Here is a 13,792-nt window from a genome sequence, read left to right on the forward strand (position 1 = left end):
CCATGGGTAGTTCTGTGCGCAACGTGACCATTGTAACTTGCAAACTCCGATGACAAAGGGTTGCTTTTTATTTTTTTTCTTTTCCCTTTATTACTTTTCTTTTCTATCAGAGTGTCTGGCTTTAATAAAATTACTTTTTTTTTTTTTTCTCTCTGGCACTTTTTTCCCCCCAGGTTTGGTCTCTCGTTGTGTCGCTGTGCTGTTGATGGGGTGCGACAGCCCCGGCCCTGGTCCCGCGTCCCCTGGGGATGGGTCAGTGGGTGGGTGGTGGGGGGGGGGGTTTCCATCTCCTTCCCCCCCCCAGGCTGATAGAAAAGCCGGGATAAATCCTGCCCCAGATGCTGCCGGAGCTCCAGGACCCGCGGCACAGGGAAACGGGGGGGTCCGTGTACTGACCCCCCCCCAAGCAGGGGAAGCAATAACAGCAAGAAACCACCTCCTCGAATAACCAGTTTATTTCCAATATATAGACTGGGACTGGGGGGCAGCGTCCGAAGCGGGGTGGGTTTGGTTGGGGTTTGGTTGGGGTTTTTTTTTTTTTTGTTGTTGGGTTTTTTTTTTTGGAGTTTTGCATATAGCGGCTCAGCAGCCGACTCGTACAACACGCCGGGCGGGGAGGGGGGGGGAACATGCAGGAGGGTTTAAAAAGTCAACACTGGTCCAGCACGTCCCCTGGTCAGGGGTGGCCTGTCAGCTGAGCAAAACTTCTTAAAAAATCCTTATAAATCCTTTGTAATATGTTACACAGTCAGAGACAATATTTACAAAAAAAGAAAAAAAAAAAAAAACAAAAGAAAAAAACAACTTTACAGCAAATATTTGCATAACGTATGAGAACGACACGGAGAAACAGTGACGTGACTTGACACCCCCCCCCCCCTCCATGGCCCTGGCAGCGGCCGCCCGAGCCCGTGGCACGTGTGTGCCCGCATGGCGAGGCTGGGGGTCCCTGCGCCCCCCGCCAGCCACGTCCCCCCACCCCGGGGCGGCCGCACTGCACCCCCTTCCTAAAGTGCTTCTGGCCTGGGGGGCTGTAGGAAGGGGCGCGGGGCTGGGCAGGGGGGCTGTGCCGTGCCGTGCCGTGCCGTGCCGCACGCTGGGGGTCCCAAGCTGCTGCCGGATCGTGGCTGCGGCTCGTGGGGGTGCAGCGTGTCGTTCCCCCCCCCCCAAGCAGGGTGCCCCTCTGTGCCAGCCCCCCCCGCTCCCACGCAAACACCCAGCCCGTGGGGACCCCGTCCGTCACGCCAAGGGCCACCCCGGCTCAGCCGCACCCCGGCAAAGGGTCCCGGTCAGGGGTCCCCAGGGTCCCCGGCATGGGGAAAGTGTCCGGCGCGGGCGGCCGCAGCACCCAGGGAAGCGCCCGCACTTCACACCGCTGCGGCCGGGGACAGCAGGGCCACCACGACACAGTCCCCATGAGCCCCCTCCAACCCGCCCGGCACTGCCCGGGGGCCGGGGCACCAGGCTGCGGCACGGGACCACCATGGGACCCTGCCGGTCCCCAAGGCGAGAGGGACAAGGTGGCTTCGTCCCACACGTGGCGCGGGGACCACGGAGACTCATTAAATAACAGCAGCTTGTCCAGAGCACAATTAAATACACGAACGAAGGCGAGTCCTTAAATTAAACACTGGCTGGGGGGGCGGGGGGAGCCACGGCGGGGGCATCTCGGGAGGTCAGAGACACTGGGGGAAGCGCAGGGGGGCCGGGGGGCCGGGGCTGCCCGGGGGGCTCTTGGTGCCCGGCACCTCGCTGGCAGTGCCGGGCTGTGCCGGGGTGGGGGCCGGGGGCCGGGCTTTGGTGGACTCCAGGCTGCTGAGCCCCGAGTCCTTGTCGTGGCAGGGTCCCGGGGCCACCTCCATCCCCCGCGGCTCCTTCCACTCGTTGAAGTTGAGGTCCTTGATGCCGCCGGGCACCACCACGGTGTGCCGACGCCAGCTGCTCTTCTTGCGGCGTGTCTCAGGGGAGTGGGCTCGGCGCAGGCGGACCCCCATGTCGTCAGCCGAGGCTCGCAGGCGCTGCCGGAGCTGCTCCCGCAGCGAGGGCCGTCCTGGGGGGATCCAGCCTTGGTCCTCCGCGGTGGGCGCCGGGGTCTCGCCGACCGGCCGGGGCCGCCCCAGCTTCCTGCGGGCCAGCGTGTCGCACTGGATCAGGCGGTGGGAGTTGAAGGAGGGGCGGCCGGGGGGCTCCTTGTCCTCGTCCCCAGTCCCCCCGTCTGCCTGTCCTGGCCGGGGCCGGGCGCCCTCCCGGCTCTCCGTGTCCGTCTCCATGTGGCTGAGCTCGCTGCGCTCGTCATCCGCTTCCTCCCCGCGGCTCCCGGCCACCGACTGCACCTCGGAGCACAGGCTGCGGTCCATGGTGGACAGGGTGGAGTAGCCTGACACGATGGAGTGGGCGTCCGGTGCCGGATCGGACCCGGCACCCCCAGGCTCCAGGGAGCTCTCCTGCTCCATCCCAGCCGGGCTGGGGGCCGCTGCCTCGGCACCGGTGCTGCAGGGGGCTTTGCCGGGTGCTGGCAGGGTGGCCGCGGTCCCCTCGACCTCCCGCTCCCGGCCCGGGGTGTCCCTGCGCTCCATGTCATCGTCAGTGCTGCTCCCGACGCCCTCGGCCTCTCTCTTCTTCTTCCTCTTGCGGGCAGCGGCCGAGACGAAGGGGATGGCGAGGAGCTCCCGGTGCGGCGGCGCCTTCCGCGACGGCCATGTGCCCTGGGAAAGCGGCGACGCCGGGGTTAGGGATGGCGGTGCCAGGGTCAGGGACGGGCTCTGTGCCCCAGCCATCGCCTCCCTCCCTGCCAGCCCCCAGCCCGGGACCCTCTTACCTTCGGTTTGGCGGAGCCGCTGCGGGTCGAGCCTGTAAAGCAGAGCAGAGAGGGGGGGTTAGGCAGGTGCCGGGGGAGCGGGCACGTCCTGGGGAGGGGGTGCGGTGGGTAGAGCTGGGGGATGCTGCTCCATTCACCCCCCCCCCCCAAACTGGGATGGGGACATGCCAGGGCCACCGGACCGGCTGGCCTCTGGCAGGGATGCCAGCGCCAAGCGGTTTTGTGTGTCGGGAGGTGCAGAAGATGCCGGGAGGTTCGGGGGGGGGGCTCCAGTGGTGCACGGGGGTCCCCGGCACTGCTCACCCACTGCAGAGCCCCAAGGTGAGGAGTGGGGATAAGGGGGGAGGGGGGACGACACACACAGGCACACACAGCCGGGACACACAGCCGGGACCCCAGCACCAGGACCCCAACCCTCCCACGGCCACGGGGCACAGAGGAGACCGGGACGGGGCACGGTGCTGCCACCGCCACGTCACCGGGACAGGGCACGGGGAACCCGCTCGATACCACGTCCAGCCTCGGAGCGGGGTCTGGGACGGGCTGTGCCGGAGGGGCTGTGCCAGGCCATGGGGCTGTCCTGGCTCCCCGGGGGGACAGGGGACAGGCGGGGACACAGGGGTGACAGGCAGCCCTGGCTCCACTGCCGTGGTGTGAAGGACGAGGACAAGACGACAGACACCCTCTCCCACCCCGCACGCCCCGGGATGGGGTTAGCAGCTGCTGACGACGAGAGAGGGGGAGGCAGAAAGGGGGTGCTGACCCTCCCCGGGGCATCGGGACCCCCATACCCCGGCATTTGAGTGTGCCGGTCCCGGGACACCCAGCACCATCCCTGCCAGGGGATGCCAACCGCAGCCCCCGCGCCACTGCAGGCACCGGCCAACAATGGGGGGAGAAGCAGCGTTAAAGGATTTGGGGCTCCCCAGGGGCTCGGCCACCCCCTGTGATGCTGAGGACCCTGGGGACAGTGGGTGGGCAGGATAGGGCCCCCTCCCCTCCCGCTGCCCCCCCCACTCCCACTCTCTCGTGGTCACGCAGAGGAGTTAGTGCGTGAGCAATGCACCCAGGATCAACACTGTACCCGCTCTAGCTCTCGAGGAGGTCCGCTGGAGGAGGAAGAGGAGGAGGAGGAGGAAGAGGACAGCACAGAGAAGTTCAAGGAAAGAATGTAAGAAATCAGTCGGACATCAAAGTCTCCCGGTCTCTGTGTTGGCAGCGTGGGCTGGCGTGGGGGAGCGGCCACGGGCAGGGGTCCCGCAGGCTGCCAGGGCGCCGTGGCCGGCCGGGTTTGCAGAGGGACGAGGAGCAGCCACCGGAGAGAAGGGTGACAGGAGAGGGTGGGGAGGGGGCTCTGCCAGCACCCCCAGGGGAGATGTCCCCGCTTGCCGGTGAGGAGGGTGCCGGGACGTCCCGCTCCGGCACGCACGGGTTTTTTGCCATGGCCACGGCGAGCCGGACTGGCTGTCCGTGGCGGTGTGAGCGTGGGGGGAGGGAGCAGCTGGAGAGGCGCCCCGGGGTGCCTCGGTGCCAGGACTGGAGGGGCCGGTGCCGCGGGCACTGCTCCTCACCTGCGGCATCGCCGGGCGCCGCGGTCCTGCCGATGTTGGGGAGCAGGTACTCGATGTTGGGCACGGACTGAGCCTCCTTCTCATCCACGGGGGTCTGCAAGAGGAGGGGGTACGGCGGTCGGGTGGCTGCCGACAGCACCCTGGTTCCCAACCGGGGCTCTGCACCCCTCCTGCCCCACAGCGAGACCCCCGGGGCGGGGGGGGCGGGGGGCAGGACTCACCTTCTCACCCTTGTCCTCCTTGTCGCTGAAGAACCAGTCTGACTGCAGGGGGAGAGGGGAGAGGCGTTACAGACCGGCGAGGAGCGGTGGGAGCTCGGTGCAGCCGGCGACCCTTGTCCCCCATGCCTGGGGTGCGGATCAGCCCCCTCCTCCAGCCACGCCAATGCCCGCCCGCCCACCGACGCCACTTACGTGCTGGATGAGGGTCTCCACAATTTTGTAGCGGTCGGGCATGTGCGTCACCATGTCGGTCATGTTGTCCTCGGACGTCCGCACCAGTGTGGGGCCGAACACCAGGGCCAGGTTTCGGGGCTCCATCTGTAACCGAAGCTGGGGTTAGTGCATGCCCACGGCCGCCCCTCGGTGTTTGCCGCTCCATCAGGCACCGTCTCCCTTCCCACCCTGCCACAAGCTGTGGCTCAGCCTGAGCTGGGGGGGGCTCGAGGTGGGACAGGGGTCCGGGAGAGCCTGCCTGGCCCTGGGATGGTGCCCGGGTGCCCAGGGTGGGTGGGCGGTACCTTGTTCTTCTCCGAGTGGTCAGCGATGGTCTTCAGGTGACCCACCAGGAACTTGAGTGTCTCGTAGTAGTGACCCGGCAGGTCCCGGATCTGCGGGGAGGCACGGGGTCACCTCTGGGCTCACCACCCCTGCCCTTCCCGCCCGCACCAGCCCCTCAGGGGGGCTCCAGGCTGTGCCCGCTCGCCCCAGCCCCTGCCCCATCTCCCTACCAGCTTCCGCAGCGTCCTCATCCTCTCGCTGGCGTCCTCTATCCGGTTGGCCTCGATGAAGTCGTTGTACTTATCTGAAAGCGAGAGGTGGGGGGGTCACAGCTGGGTGGAGGGGAAAGGGAACACCCCAGGGCCAGGGACCCCCGGATGCGCCGGCTAGAGATGCTGGGGAGGGGGCTGGGGGTGCTGCTCAGGTCCCACTGGGACGGGGCACAGAGAGGGAGGGACAAGGGCTGGCCCAGGGGACTCAGTGAGGAGGGGGTCTGCAGAGCCCCCCACCTTGGGTGAGCGCTGGCTCTCACAGGGCCTGGGGACCTGTCCCCAACACAGGGACGGGTGGGACGGGCTCTGGGGCTGCCGGTCAGCCCAGTATCAGCCATCGACACACGGCCAATCGACACTGCGGCCGCTTTGGGGGTCCCGATGGCCCCGGGGGAGGCGCACGGCCAGGGCGCAGCGACTCACCGTCAGTGAAGAGGGGCTCCGGCAGCTTTCGAAAGAAGGATTTCAACAAACTGCTAATGACGTTCAGATCCTGCCACCGCTGCGGGGGAGAGAAGAGGGACCGTGCTGGGCAAACCGAGGCACCAGCGGGAGACAGTCCCCAAGCTGGGGGGAGTCCCAGGCCACCGACGCCGAGGGGGACACCAGCCAGGACCACCATGGCTGTGAGGAAGGCAGGACGGCTGTCCCTACCCTGCATCTGGCAAGGAAAGCCCTGTGCTACTGCAGTGCCGTGATGAGATGCGAGGGGACAAACGTGTCCCCAAGCTGCCACCTACACTGCTGCCACCAACCGCCAGGCGGCCCTGCCACTCCAGGGACGGTCACGGCGATGGAGACGGGGATGGGGATGGAGACGGGGATGGTGACACAGCCACGGACCAGGACAACAGTGCCAAGAGCATCCCAGAGGCATGGGGACGGGGATGGTGATAAGGATGGGGACAGGGATGGGGACAGGGACGCGCAGCCCGCCCTGCCCTCACCTCGTCCTGCAGGTTGATCTCGGTGGCTCCCTTGTTGAGCTGTTCCTGCAGGCTGGACACCACCGCGTTGTTCCCGGGCACGCGGTAGATGCCCATGTACTCCAGCCCTCGGTCTTCCACCACCTTGCAGCAAGCTTCGACGATCAGGGGGACGTTCTGCAGGGACAAGGAGGGGGTGATGGAGGTGCCAGGGCTCTGCGGGCTCCCCAGGGGCTGGCACCGCTGGCACGGCCGTACCTTGTTGTCCGGGGCAGGCTGGCAGTCCTCCAGCCTCACGCCAAAGGCCCGGGGGACAGATTTCTTGTTCTTCTTCATGATGTTGATGCCCCACGGGGCTTTTTGGGAGCCGCTCTCATCTGGGGAGAAAAACCCGCAGAACTGTTTGCTGAGGAGTCAGGACAAATGGGAAGAGCATCCCTGCTGCCCCACGGGGATGAGCATGATGGGAGGCTCGGGGTCCTTGCAAAGCCCCCAGGTTTGCTGTACCACGATGCCCCACGCCGCGGGGGTGGGACCTACCTTTTGTGACGGCCGCATCCTGCCTGGGGGACCGGGGCGTGCTGGTTCCCGTCTGCTTCAGGAACTCGGCTCGGATCCCCAGCCCACGAGAGCCCTTGGGTGAGGAATCGGGTTTGGCACCTGCGGGGCTGCGGGGAGAGCGGGGGGGCTCAGGCGGGGCACACTCCTGGCAAACGCTGGCATCTCTCCCGGGCTGCCCGGCATCCTACCCGGCTGCACCCCACACCGGGTAACGGGCACCCCTGGGAGCACTGAACCGCTTTAACCCTTCGCTCGGTGCCAGTTCGGCTGAACCGGACCCCGTTGGCACCCCGAGAGAAGATGGGTGCAGCCAGCACCTCTGGTGCTGTCCCATCAAGGGGGGCACTGGTTTTGCTCCACCGCTTTAAAATTGAGGTGAATAAAGCGCTCGGGGGTCTCGGTGCCCACCGCTCCCGGGTCCGTACCTCACTTTCCGGTAGTCGTTTAACTTCTTGTTGATAAGCGCTTGGCTGGCAAAACCGGGGTCCTGGAGAGGCAGAGAGAAGAGGGGAAGGGAGAGCTTGAGCAGCACGGCCGACGGAGGCCCCAGGCAAGTCCACGCTCTGCCGGGTGCCGCACAGGGCCAGGCAGGACCAGGCGACGGCAGGACCGGGTCCCCGCTGACCCGAAACGGCCGGTGCCCGCCAGCGCTCGCTGCCCCGCTGCGGTCTGCGGCACTCCTTGCCACGGCGCGGGGCGGCACGCGGACTCCGAGCCGGCCGCAGAGGCTCGGGGACAGGCGCGTCCCTCGGCAGCACGCACACCTCCGTCTGCCCGCGCCAGGCGCACCCGCTGCACCGCGCAGCATCCAAAGACGCGCACCCATCCCTGCGGGATGCCGCCCGCCCGGCGGCACCACAGCCCCGGCAGGTACCCAGATGGCTCTGCGTGCTCCGATCCGGCAGGACCTTCTCTATGCCGGCACTGCCAGCACCGCCAAGCACCCTGCGCCCTCCGGAGCGGGGCTGTGCCGCAGAGAACCAGAGACCGCTCCGAGCTCAACGCACCCTCAAGGGCCGGAGCCTGCCATGACCCCGGCACGAACGCTGCAACCAAACGAGGCCATCCCGGCACCACGGGGAGACGGCACGCAGCCAGCCCAGCGCTGGCACATCCAGCCCTGCGGATCTTCCACTGGAGCCCGCGGCCCCGGGGAGCAGCTCTCCCCATCTCAGACCCGAGTGACCCTTTGCACAGACCACGGCTGCCGGAACGGGCTCACAGCCCCGACCCCGGCGCCAGCCCCGGCAGCCGGCAGCACGACGTGGGCACCATGCCCAGCGCCGGCAGGCAGCTCCCTGCCAGATCTCTCTCCACCAAAGGAGACACAACACACCACGGCAGAGCCATGCACGCTCCTCTCCCACCGCACGACCAAATGCCGCCGGCAGATCCGGCGCCGACCCTGCCTGGAAGCGCCGCTGCGGCACGCGGAAAGCCACGCCGCTTCTGCCAAGTGCCCCGGCGCACCCTGCCCTGGCTGAGGTCTTCTTGGACGCCGCGGCACCCGCGAGCCCCCGTGCACCCCTGGGAGCACGGCACGGGCCGGGCGAGCCCCACGCCAGCCGGCCGCGCAGGGGCTGGCCGTGGCCTGGGGAAGCAGCACAAGGCAAAGAGCCGGAGAGAGCCGAGGCGGTTAGTGCCGGGAGAGCCAGAGGCAGCCGGGAGCCCCATGTGGCTCTCACCTCGCCCTCAGCCTTGCTGTTCTCCCTGATGACTTTGATCCAGGCCAGCATGTCTTCCCGATCCTCTGCCTGAAAGAGATATTCACAGAAGTCAGCGGTCGTCAGCCGGAAGACGTGCTTCCTCTTGGTCTCGCTGTAGGAGATGTCCACCAGGCACGCTCGGATGCTGATCGGCGGCTCCTCCTCACCTGGGGCCGGGGCGCAGGTCACCGCCTCCCGCCTGTCCTTGCACAGGTACAGCGAGTGGGTGCGCAGCACGGCGAAGACGCGCTTCCACTGCCGGATGCCTCCACCGACCTTCTGCGGGGAGAAGGGATGGGGCACGGACCTCAGGGATGCTCACGGCGGGGTGCGTCCCCCCCCGCATCGCCGGCCGGGCTCGGGGAGGCACCCGCCTACCTTCCCCTTTTTGGTGAGGATCTGCTTGCAGTGGAGCCAGCCCTCCTTCCTCACGGCGCTGAACGGGACGTCCGAGAGGTCGGAGGTTGAGTGTCTTTTGGAGCGGGCGTCTTCGGACGTGCCAAGGCTGTCCAGAGACTGCGGGGGGGGACCGGCGGGCACCGTTGGGGTGATGCCATTGGCACCTCCTGCTCCGCCAGCCAGGCAGAGCGACCCCGGGCTACCCTCCTGTAGGGGTACCCGGGCGGGGGGCATCCCCAGGACCCCCCAGCCCTCGCCACCACCCGACACTCACCCCATCGGTGAAGAAGCTCCTCAGCATGCGGAGGCTGGGCACCCGGCTGGGCATCCTCCTGGGGGGTGAGAGCAGCCCCCGTGAGCGGGACGGTGGGGAGGGGACCGGAGCCGTGCGGTGGTGGGATTGGGAGGGGGGATCCAGCCCTACCTTAGGATCTTCCCCTCGTCCCGAAATGCGTTCAGACCATCGTCACAGGACTTCGAGCGCTCGGTGGTGATGGCCAGGAGGTAGGACGAGCGGCGGCCAGCCTTGATGCTGCCTGCGCGGGGGAGAAGGGCAAAGCACACGCTGCTCAGCCCAGTGGGTGCGGGGCAGAGCTCCGGGGCTGGGGGCTGCTCCTCCCCATCCTACCCCCCACCCCGGACCCCGGTCAGAGCCCCCGCAGCACTTACTGCAGTCCTGGGAGTAGTGCCGGCTCAGCGCAAAGGCGAAGGTGGGCGAGGAGGGGCTGGTGGCGACGGCGGGTGCGGAGTTCATGGCGCTGGAGACCACCGAGGAGGCGGGGATGTGCTTGGCCTTCAGGTCAATGCTGGGGCTGGTGGGTTCGTCTGCGAGAGGGGTGGGCAGCATTGCAGGAGGGGTCAGGGCAGGACTGGGGTGGGCAAGTCTGTGCTGGGACCACCCGGCGCTTCTGGTAGGTCGTGGGTTTGCAGGGGTCTGGGCTGGGCTGGGGGACACACTCCCACCCCCCGCAAAACCAGGAGCCACCGGCGCACCCAGAACCTTGCACAGAGCAACCCACGGACCCCCAACCCCCCCCATCCCCTCCCTCCCTCCCCGTCCAGCCCCGGGGTCCCTCTGCAGTGCGGGAAGGGGCAGAGCCGGCGGCTCCCCCAGACCCATTTGGGTCCCCCCGGGCAGAGGTGGCTGGGCAGGGAGGTCCCGAGTGGGGTGGGGAGCGGGTCATCCCGGATGTGTCCCTGTCCCCACTTTGGGACCAGCAGGAACATGCAGGTGAGAGGTACCAGGGGCTGGCAGGAGGTGCAGGACAACAGAGGAAGGGGTGAGGCTGCTCGAGCCCAAACCCTGGCACCCCACAGCCGGTGCCTGCCGCCCTGCTCGGGGACGGCGTGCCCAGAGGGGTGCTGGGCGCTGTGGGTGCTGCTGGCACCGCCCCTTCCCGTCCCCACACCAGCCACGGATGGGTGCTCTGAAACCGTGCCCTGTCCCAGCAAAACGTGCCCTCCCCAGCACGGGACTTGCTAACCCCCCCTCCTGGAGGCAGCCACCCCCCGGCTCCGCCGCGCCGCCCCAACCCACCGATGAAGGGGATGGACGCCAGCGAGTCCTCGGGGGCTGCCAAGGGAGCCACACGCCGGCCTTGCCGCTCGGCCGCCGGCCTCTCCCCTTTGCTGCCAGCCGGCGGGGGGTCACAAATGTCCGTCTCCTTCACCCCCTCGGGGAAGACAAAGTTCATCTGCCGCAGGGGGGGTGGCATCTTGCGGCCCGTGGGCGGCTTCTGCCGCAAAACCACCTCTTCCCTCCGCTCCTCCGGCTGCTCGGGCACCCGGCTGCTCTCCGGCCGCTGCTCCCTGGGTGCGGTAGGCATCGGCGGGGGGCCGGTGGGTGGCGGGACGGCGGGGATCACCCTCTCCGGGAGCGGGGCGGCCGGCCGCTGCGAGATGCTGAAGGTGGGCAGGCCGCCGAAAGCCGGGTCGCGGAAGGAGAGGGCGTGCAGCAGCCCGGTGCGGCGCTGGAAGGATGGGCTGTAGCTCCGGTAGCCGATGTAGCCCGAATCATCCACACTCTGCAGGTTGGGCTGCGACGGGTGCTTCTGCACAGGCGCCGGCTCCCGTGAGGAGGAGGAGGAGGAGGAAGGCGTGAAGGAGCTGTGCGGGATGGGCTGTGCGGCAGTGGTGACGGTGGCCCGGCAGACCCTCTGGGGCGGCCACGCGGAGCGGTCGAGGCGAGGGGAGAGCAGGGCGCCGGGCTCCAGGGCCTCCATGGAGCGCCCGTACCTGCCCAGGTAGTGGTCGGAGCGGGCACGGGGCGCCCAGCCCTCGCGGGAGGGCTGCAGCAGGGTGTCGTGCGAGGCGCTGTGTGGCCAGCCCCGGGCGTTTGCCGCCGACCCCCCCAACCGGTCCTGGGACACGCTGCGGTAGCGGGGCGGCATGGCGTGCCGCCGCTCCTCCGAGGCACTCCGCCGTGGCTCCTGGCTGCAAAACCAGCGGGACAGAGCCTGCTGGCACTCCTGCCGGCCGGGGACACGCTGGCTGCCCGCTGCCTCCCGGGGGGGCCGCCCGGCCCCCGCCAGCCCCCCGATGCCCTCCTTGAAGCCGCAGTGAGTCTGGTGCTCCATGACGTGCTTGGGGACCCCGTAGCAGGAGGAGGTGGTGGGGGGCATCCCGTAGCGGTCAGGCAGAGAGGATGCGACGTTGCTGGGGCAGCCGGTGCGGGAGAAGGAGCTGGGGTGTCCGTGGGGTGCGGTGGGGCGTGGGGGGGGACCCCCAGGCTGCAGCTCGTCGGGGCGGTGTGCGGGGCTGCCACCCGCCTCTCTCCAGGTGCTGGCGAGCGTGGCCGTGCCAAGTGGGGACGAGGGGCCCGCGGCAGCGGGGTGGTGGGCACGGGCATCCGGCGGCTGGCCCGGGGGGGGCTCGGCACCCCGTGCCTGGAAGGGGTACGTCTTCCGCGGGTAGCAGATGGGGGGGGGCTCGGGGATGCTCTGCGCCCCACCAGAGTACGGCTCGTTGCCCTTCAGGTAGGCATCCTGCGAATACGCCTGCGGGGGGACGGGGGGGGGGTCAGGGTGGGGTCTGCAACACCCCGCTCCCACCACGGGCAGGGTGCCTCGGGGATGCTCTCTGCTCCTCCCCAACCTGCAAGCAAACCTCCCTGTCGGGGCGAGCTGGGCAGGGCTGGCTGCAGCCCCCCCGGCCCCTCTTTGCCACGGGGCCCCTCTGGCGCTGAGCGGGGCTGCCACCACCACCAGCCCTTCCGCTCCCCCCGCCGCCGCCCGGCCGCCCTCCCTTCCCCTTCCCTCCTTCCCAAAATACCCCGGCACGGCTGGCGGGGCCCGGCTCTCCCTTCTCACTTTTCACAGGCACCTCCAACTTCACACCCGGGGGATCCTCGGAGCCCCGGGGCAGGCACAGATGTGAGTTCCCCCCCCCTTGCCAGGGCTGTAAGACACCCCCCCCCCCCCGAGCCCAATGGGAGCGGGTCCCCCGGGCTGGGGCCAAGCTGCGGTGTCACCTAAGAGCCACCCCTGGGGTTGGTGCCAGCGGTACTGCCGGGAGAGCCCCGCGAGGCGGCCGGCACCGGAGGAGCACCAGGCAAAGCCCCACACACGCCCGTTGGCTTGGGCCACCCTTCCGGGGCCACCACTGCCCCCGGACCCCAGCTCACCGACAGCAGGGACACTTGGGGTGCTCCGAGGATAAGCCAGACCCCAAGACCCAGAGGAACTTGCCTTCCAGCTATGCCTGAGGATTCCCCCCCCAAAAAAACCCCCAGGGGCCACGTCCCTCATCCTTCCTGCCCTGGGCCCCCTGGCACCTCTGTTTCTGCACCCATTGCTGCTCCAGGGATGCTGGTGGGGCCCTGTCCCCAAGTGTCCCCAAGTGTCCCCAGCGAGATAGGGGCACTTGGCCACCCCCACCCAAGGTGCAGGAGGAGTGTGGGCAGCGACAGAGCAGCCCCTCAGGTTTGGTGGGGCGGGAACGCTGGCACAGCCTGGGAAAGCCACGCCGGAGAACCTGAGCCCGGTCCCTGGCACCCGCCCGGCAAACTCACCAGCTGGAGGATGTCCTCGTCCTTGGGCATGATGGAGAGCTCCAGCACATCGTCACTGCAGGGACAGGGCACGGAGGGGTCAGGGTGGCCAGGATGGGTCCCCGCCTGCCCCCAGGGAGGCCAATCTCATGCTCATCCGAATCCCCCACGAGAGGACGAATGTCCCCATCCCCACGTGATGGTCACAGCACGCCGCTGCCTGTCCCTGGTCCCCTGCAGCATCGCTGCCTGCGGGCGCCCGAGTGACTCACGGCTCCTGCCAGCCCCACGGTGCCTGCTGCGATGTGTCCCCTTCCCGTCACCTCTCCAGCTCTGCCCGTCCCCCCCCAGGGAAGGGTACCGACCTGTTCTGGATCAGGGCGATGACCTGCGAGTAGGTTTTCCCGATGATGCTCTCCCCGTTCACCTTGACCAGCCGGTCCCCTGCAGAGCAGGAGAAGAAGACAGTGTCAGCACAGGTCAGTGGGGTGGTGGTGGCACTTGGCTGTCCCCACGGTCACTCACAGCAAGGTCTGAACACGGCCACGGCTTCTGCCAGGGGCAGAGCCAGGTCCCGTGCAGCGAGGGGAGCCGTGGGGACCCCAAAACCAGCCTAACCCAATGCTGCTCCGAGCACCCCAGGCCAGGGACGAGAGAGCAGAGCCCCCGCAGCACCAGGGAGCAGAGAGAAGGGGGGGGAAAAAAGAGAGAATGAAAGAAAAAGAGCAAAACAAGTAATAAAGCCTGCAGTAGAGGAGGCAGGGCGTCGCACACATCCTGCGAGCAGCCTGGAGCCATCTCCGGCTCCGAACCCTGCCAGCCCGTCTGCCCC

The 13,792-nt window shown here is 68.2% G+C and overlaps 1 protein-coding gene across 8 annotated transcripts in view; it reads right to left on the minus strand.

The window, feature by feature from the left end:
• Positions 1 to 773: 773 nt before the first annotated feature.
• The window catches only part of ARHGAP23 (Rho GTPase activating protein 23), a 36,144-nt gene continuing 23,125 nt past the window's right edge, over positions 774 to 13,792 (minus strand). For all 8 annotated transcript variants that reach the window (XM_075775123.1, XM_075775122.1, XM_075775120.1 and 5 more), the window contains exons 5-24: positions 13,326 to 13,404; positions 12,982 to 13,036; positions 10,510 to 11,968; positions 9,642 to 9,797; positions 9,397 to 9,508; positions 9,247 to 9,304; positions 8,952 to 9,089; positions 8,553 to 8,852; positions 7,293 to 7,354; positions 6,847 to 6,974; positions 6,565 to 6,683; positions 6,328 to 6,483; positions 5,804 to 5,882; positions 5,339 to 5,412; positions 5,129 to 5,218; positions 4,803 to 4,928; positions 4,611 to 4,652; positions 4,390 to 4,483; positions 2,819 to 2,850; positions 774 to 2,705 (exon numbers count right to left, since the gene is read on the minus strand). In XM_075775123.1, the coding sequence (XP_075631238.1) occupies positions 1,677 to 2,705; positions 2,819 to 2,850; positions 4,390 to 4,483; positions 4,611 to 4,652; positions 4,803 to 4,928; positions 5,129 to 5,218; positions 5,339 to 5,412; positions 5,804 to 5,882; positions 6,328 to 6,483; positions 6,565 to 6,683; positions 6,847 to 6,974; positions 7,293 to 7,354; positions 8,553 to 8,852; positions 8,952 to 9,089; positions 9,247 to 9,304; positions 9,397 to 9,508; positions 9,642 to 9,797; positions 10,510 to 11,968; positions 12,982 to 13,036; positions 13,326 to 13,404 (4,388 nt within the window). In that variant the 3' untranslated portion in view covers positions 774 to 1,676. The remainder of the gene's footprint in view (positions 2,706 to 2,818; positions 2,851 to 4,389; positions 4,484 to 4,610; positions 4,653 to 4,802; positions 4,929 to 5,128; positions 5,219 to 5,338; positions 5,413 to 5,803; positions 5,883 to 6,327; positions 6,484 to 6,564; positions 6,684 to 6,846; positions 6,975 to 7,292; positions 7,355 to 8,552; positions 8,853 to 8,951; positions 9,090 to 9,246; positions 9,305 to 9,396; positions 9,509 to 9,641; positions 9,798 to 10,509; positions 11,969 to 12,981; positions 13,037 to 13,325; positions 13,405 to 13,792) is intronic.

This window comes from Balearica regulorum, chromosome 24 (assembly GCF_011004875.1).
Source record: "Balearica regulorum gibbericeps isolate bBalReg1 chromosome 24, bBalReg1.pri, whole genome shotgun sequence".
NCBI classification, from domain to species: domain Eukaryota; kingdom Metazoa; phylum Chordata; class Aves; order Gruiformes; family Gruidae; genus Balearica; species Balearica regulorum.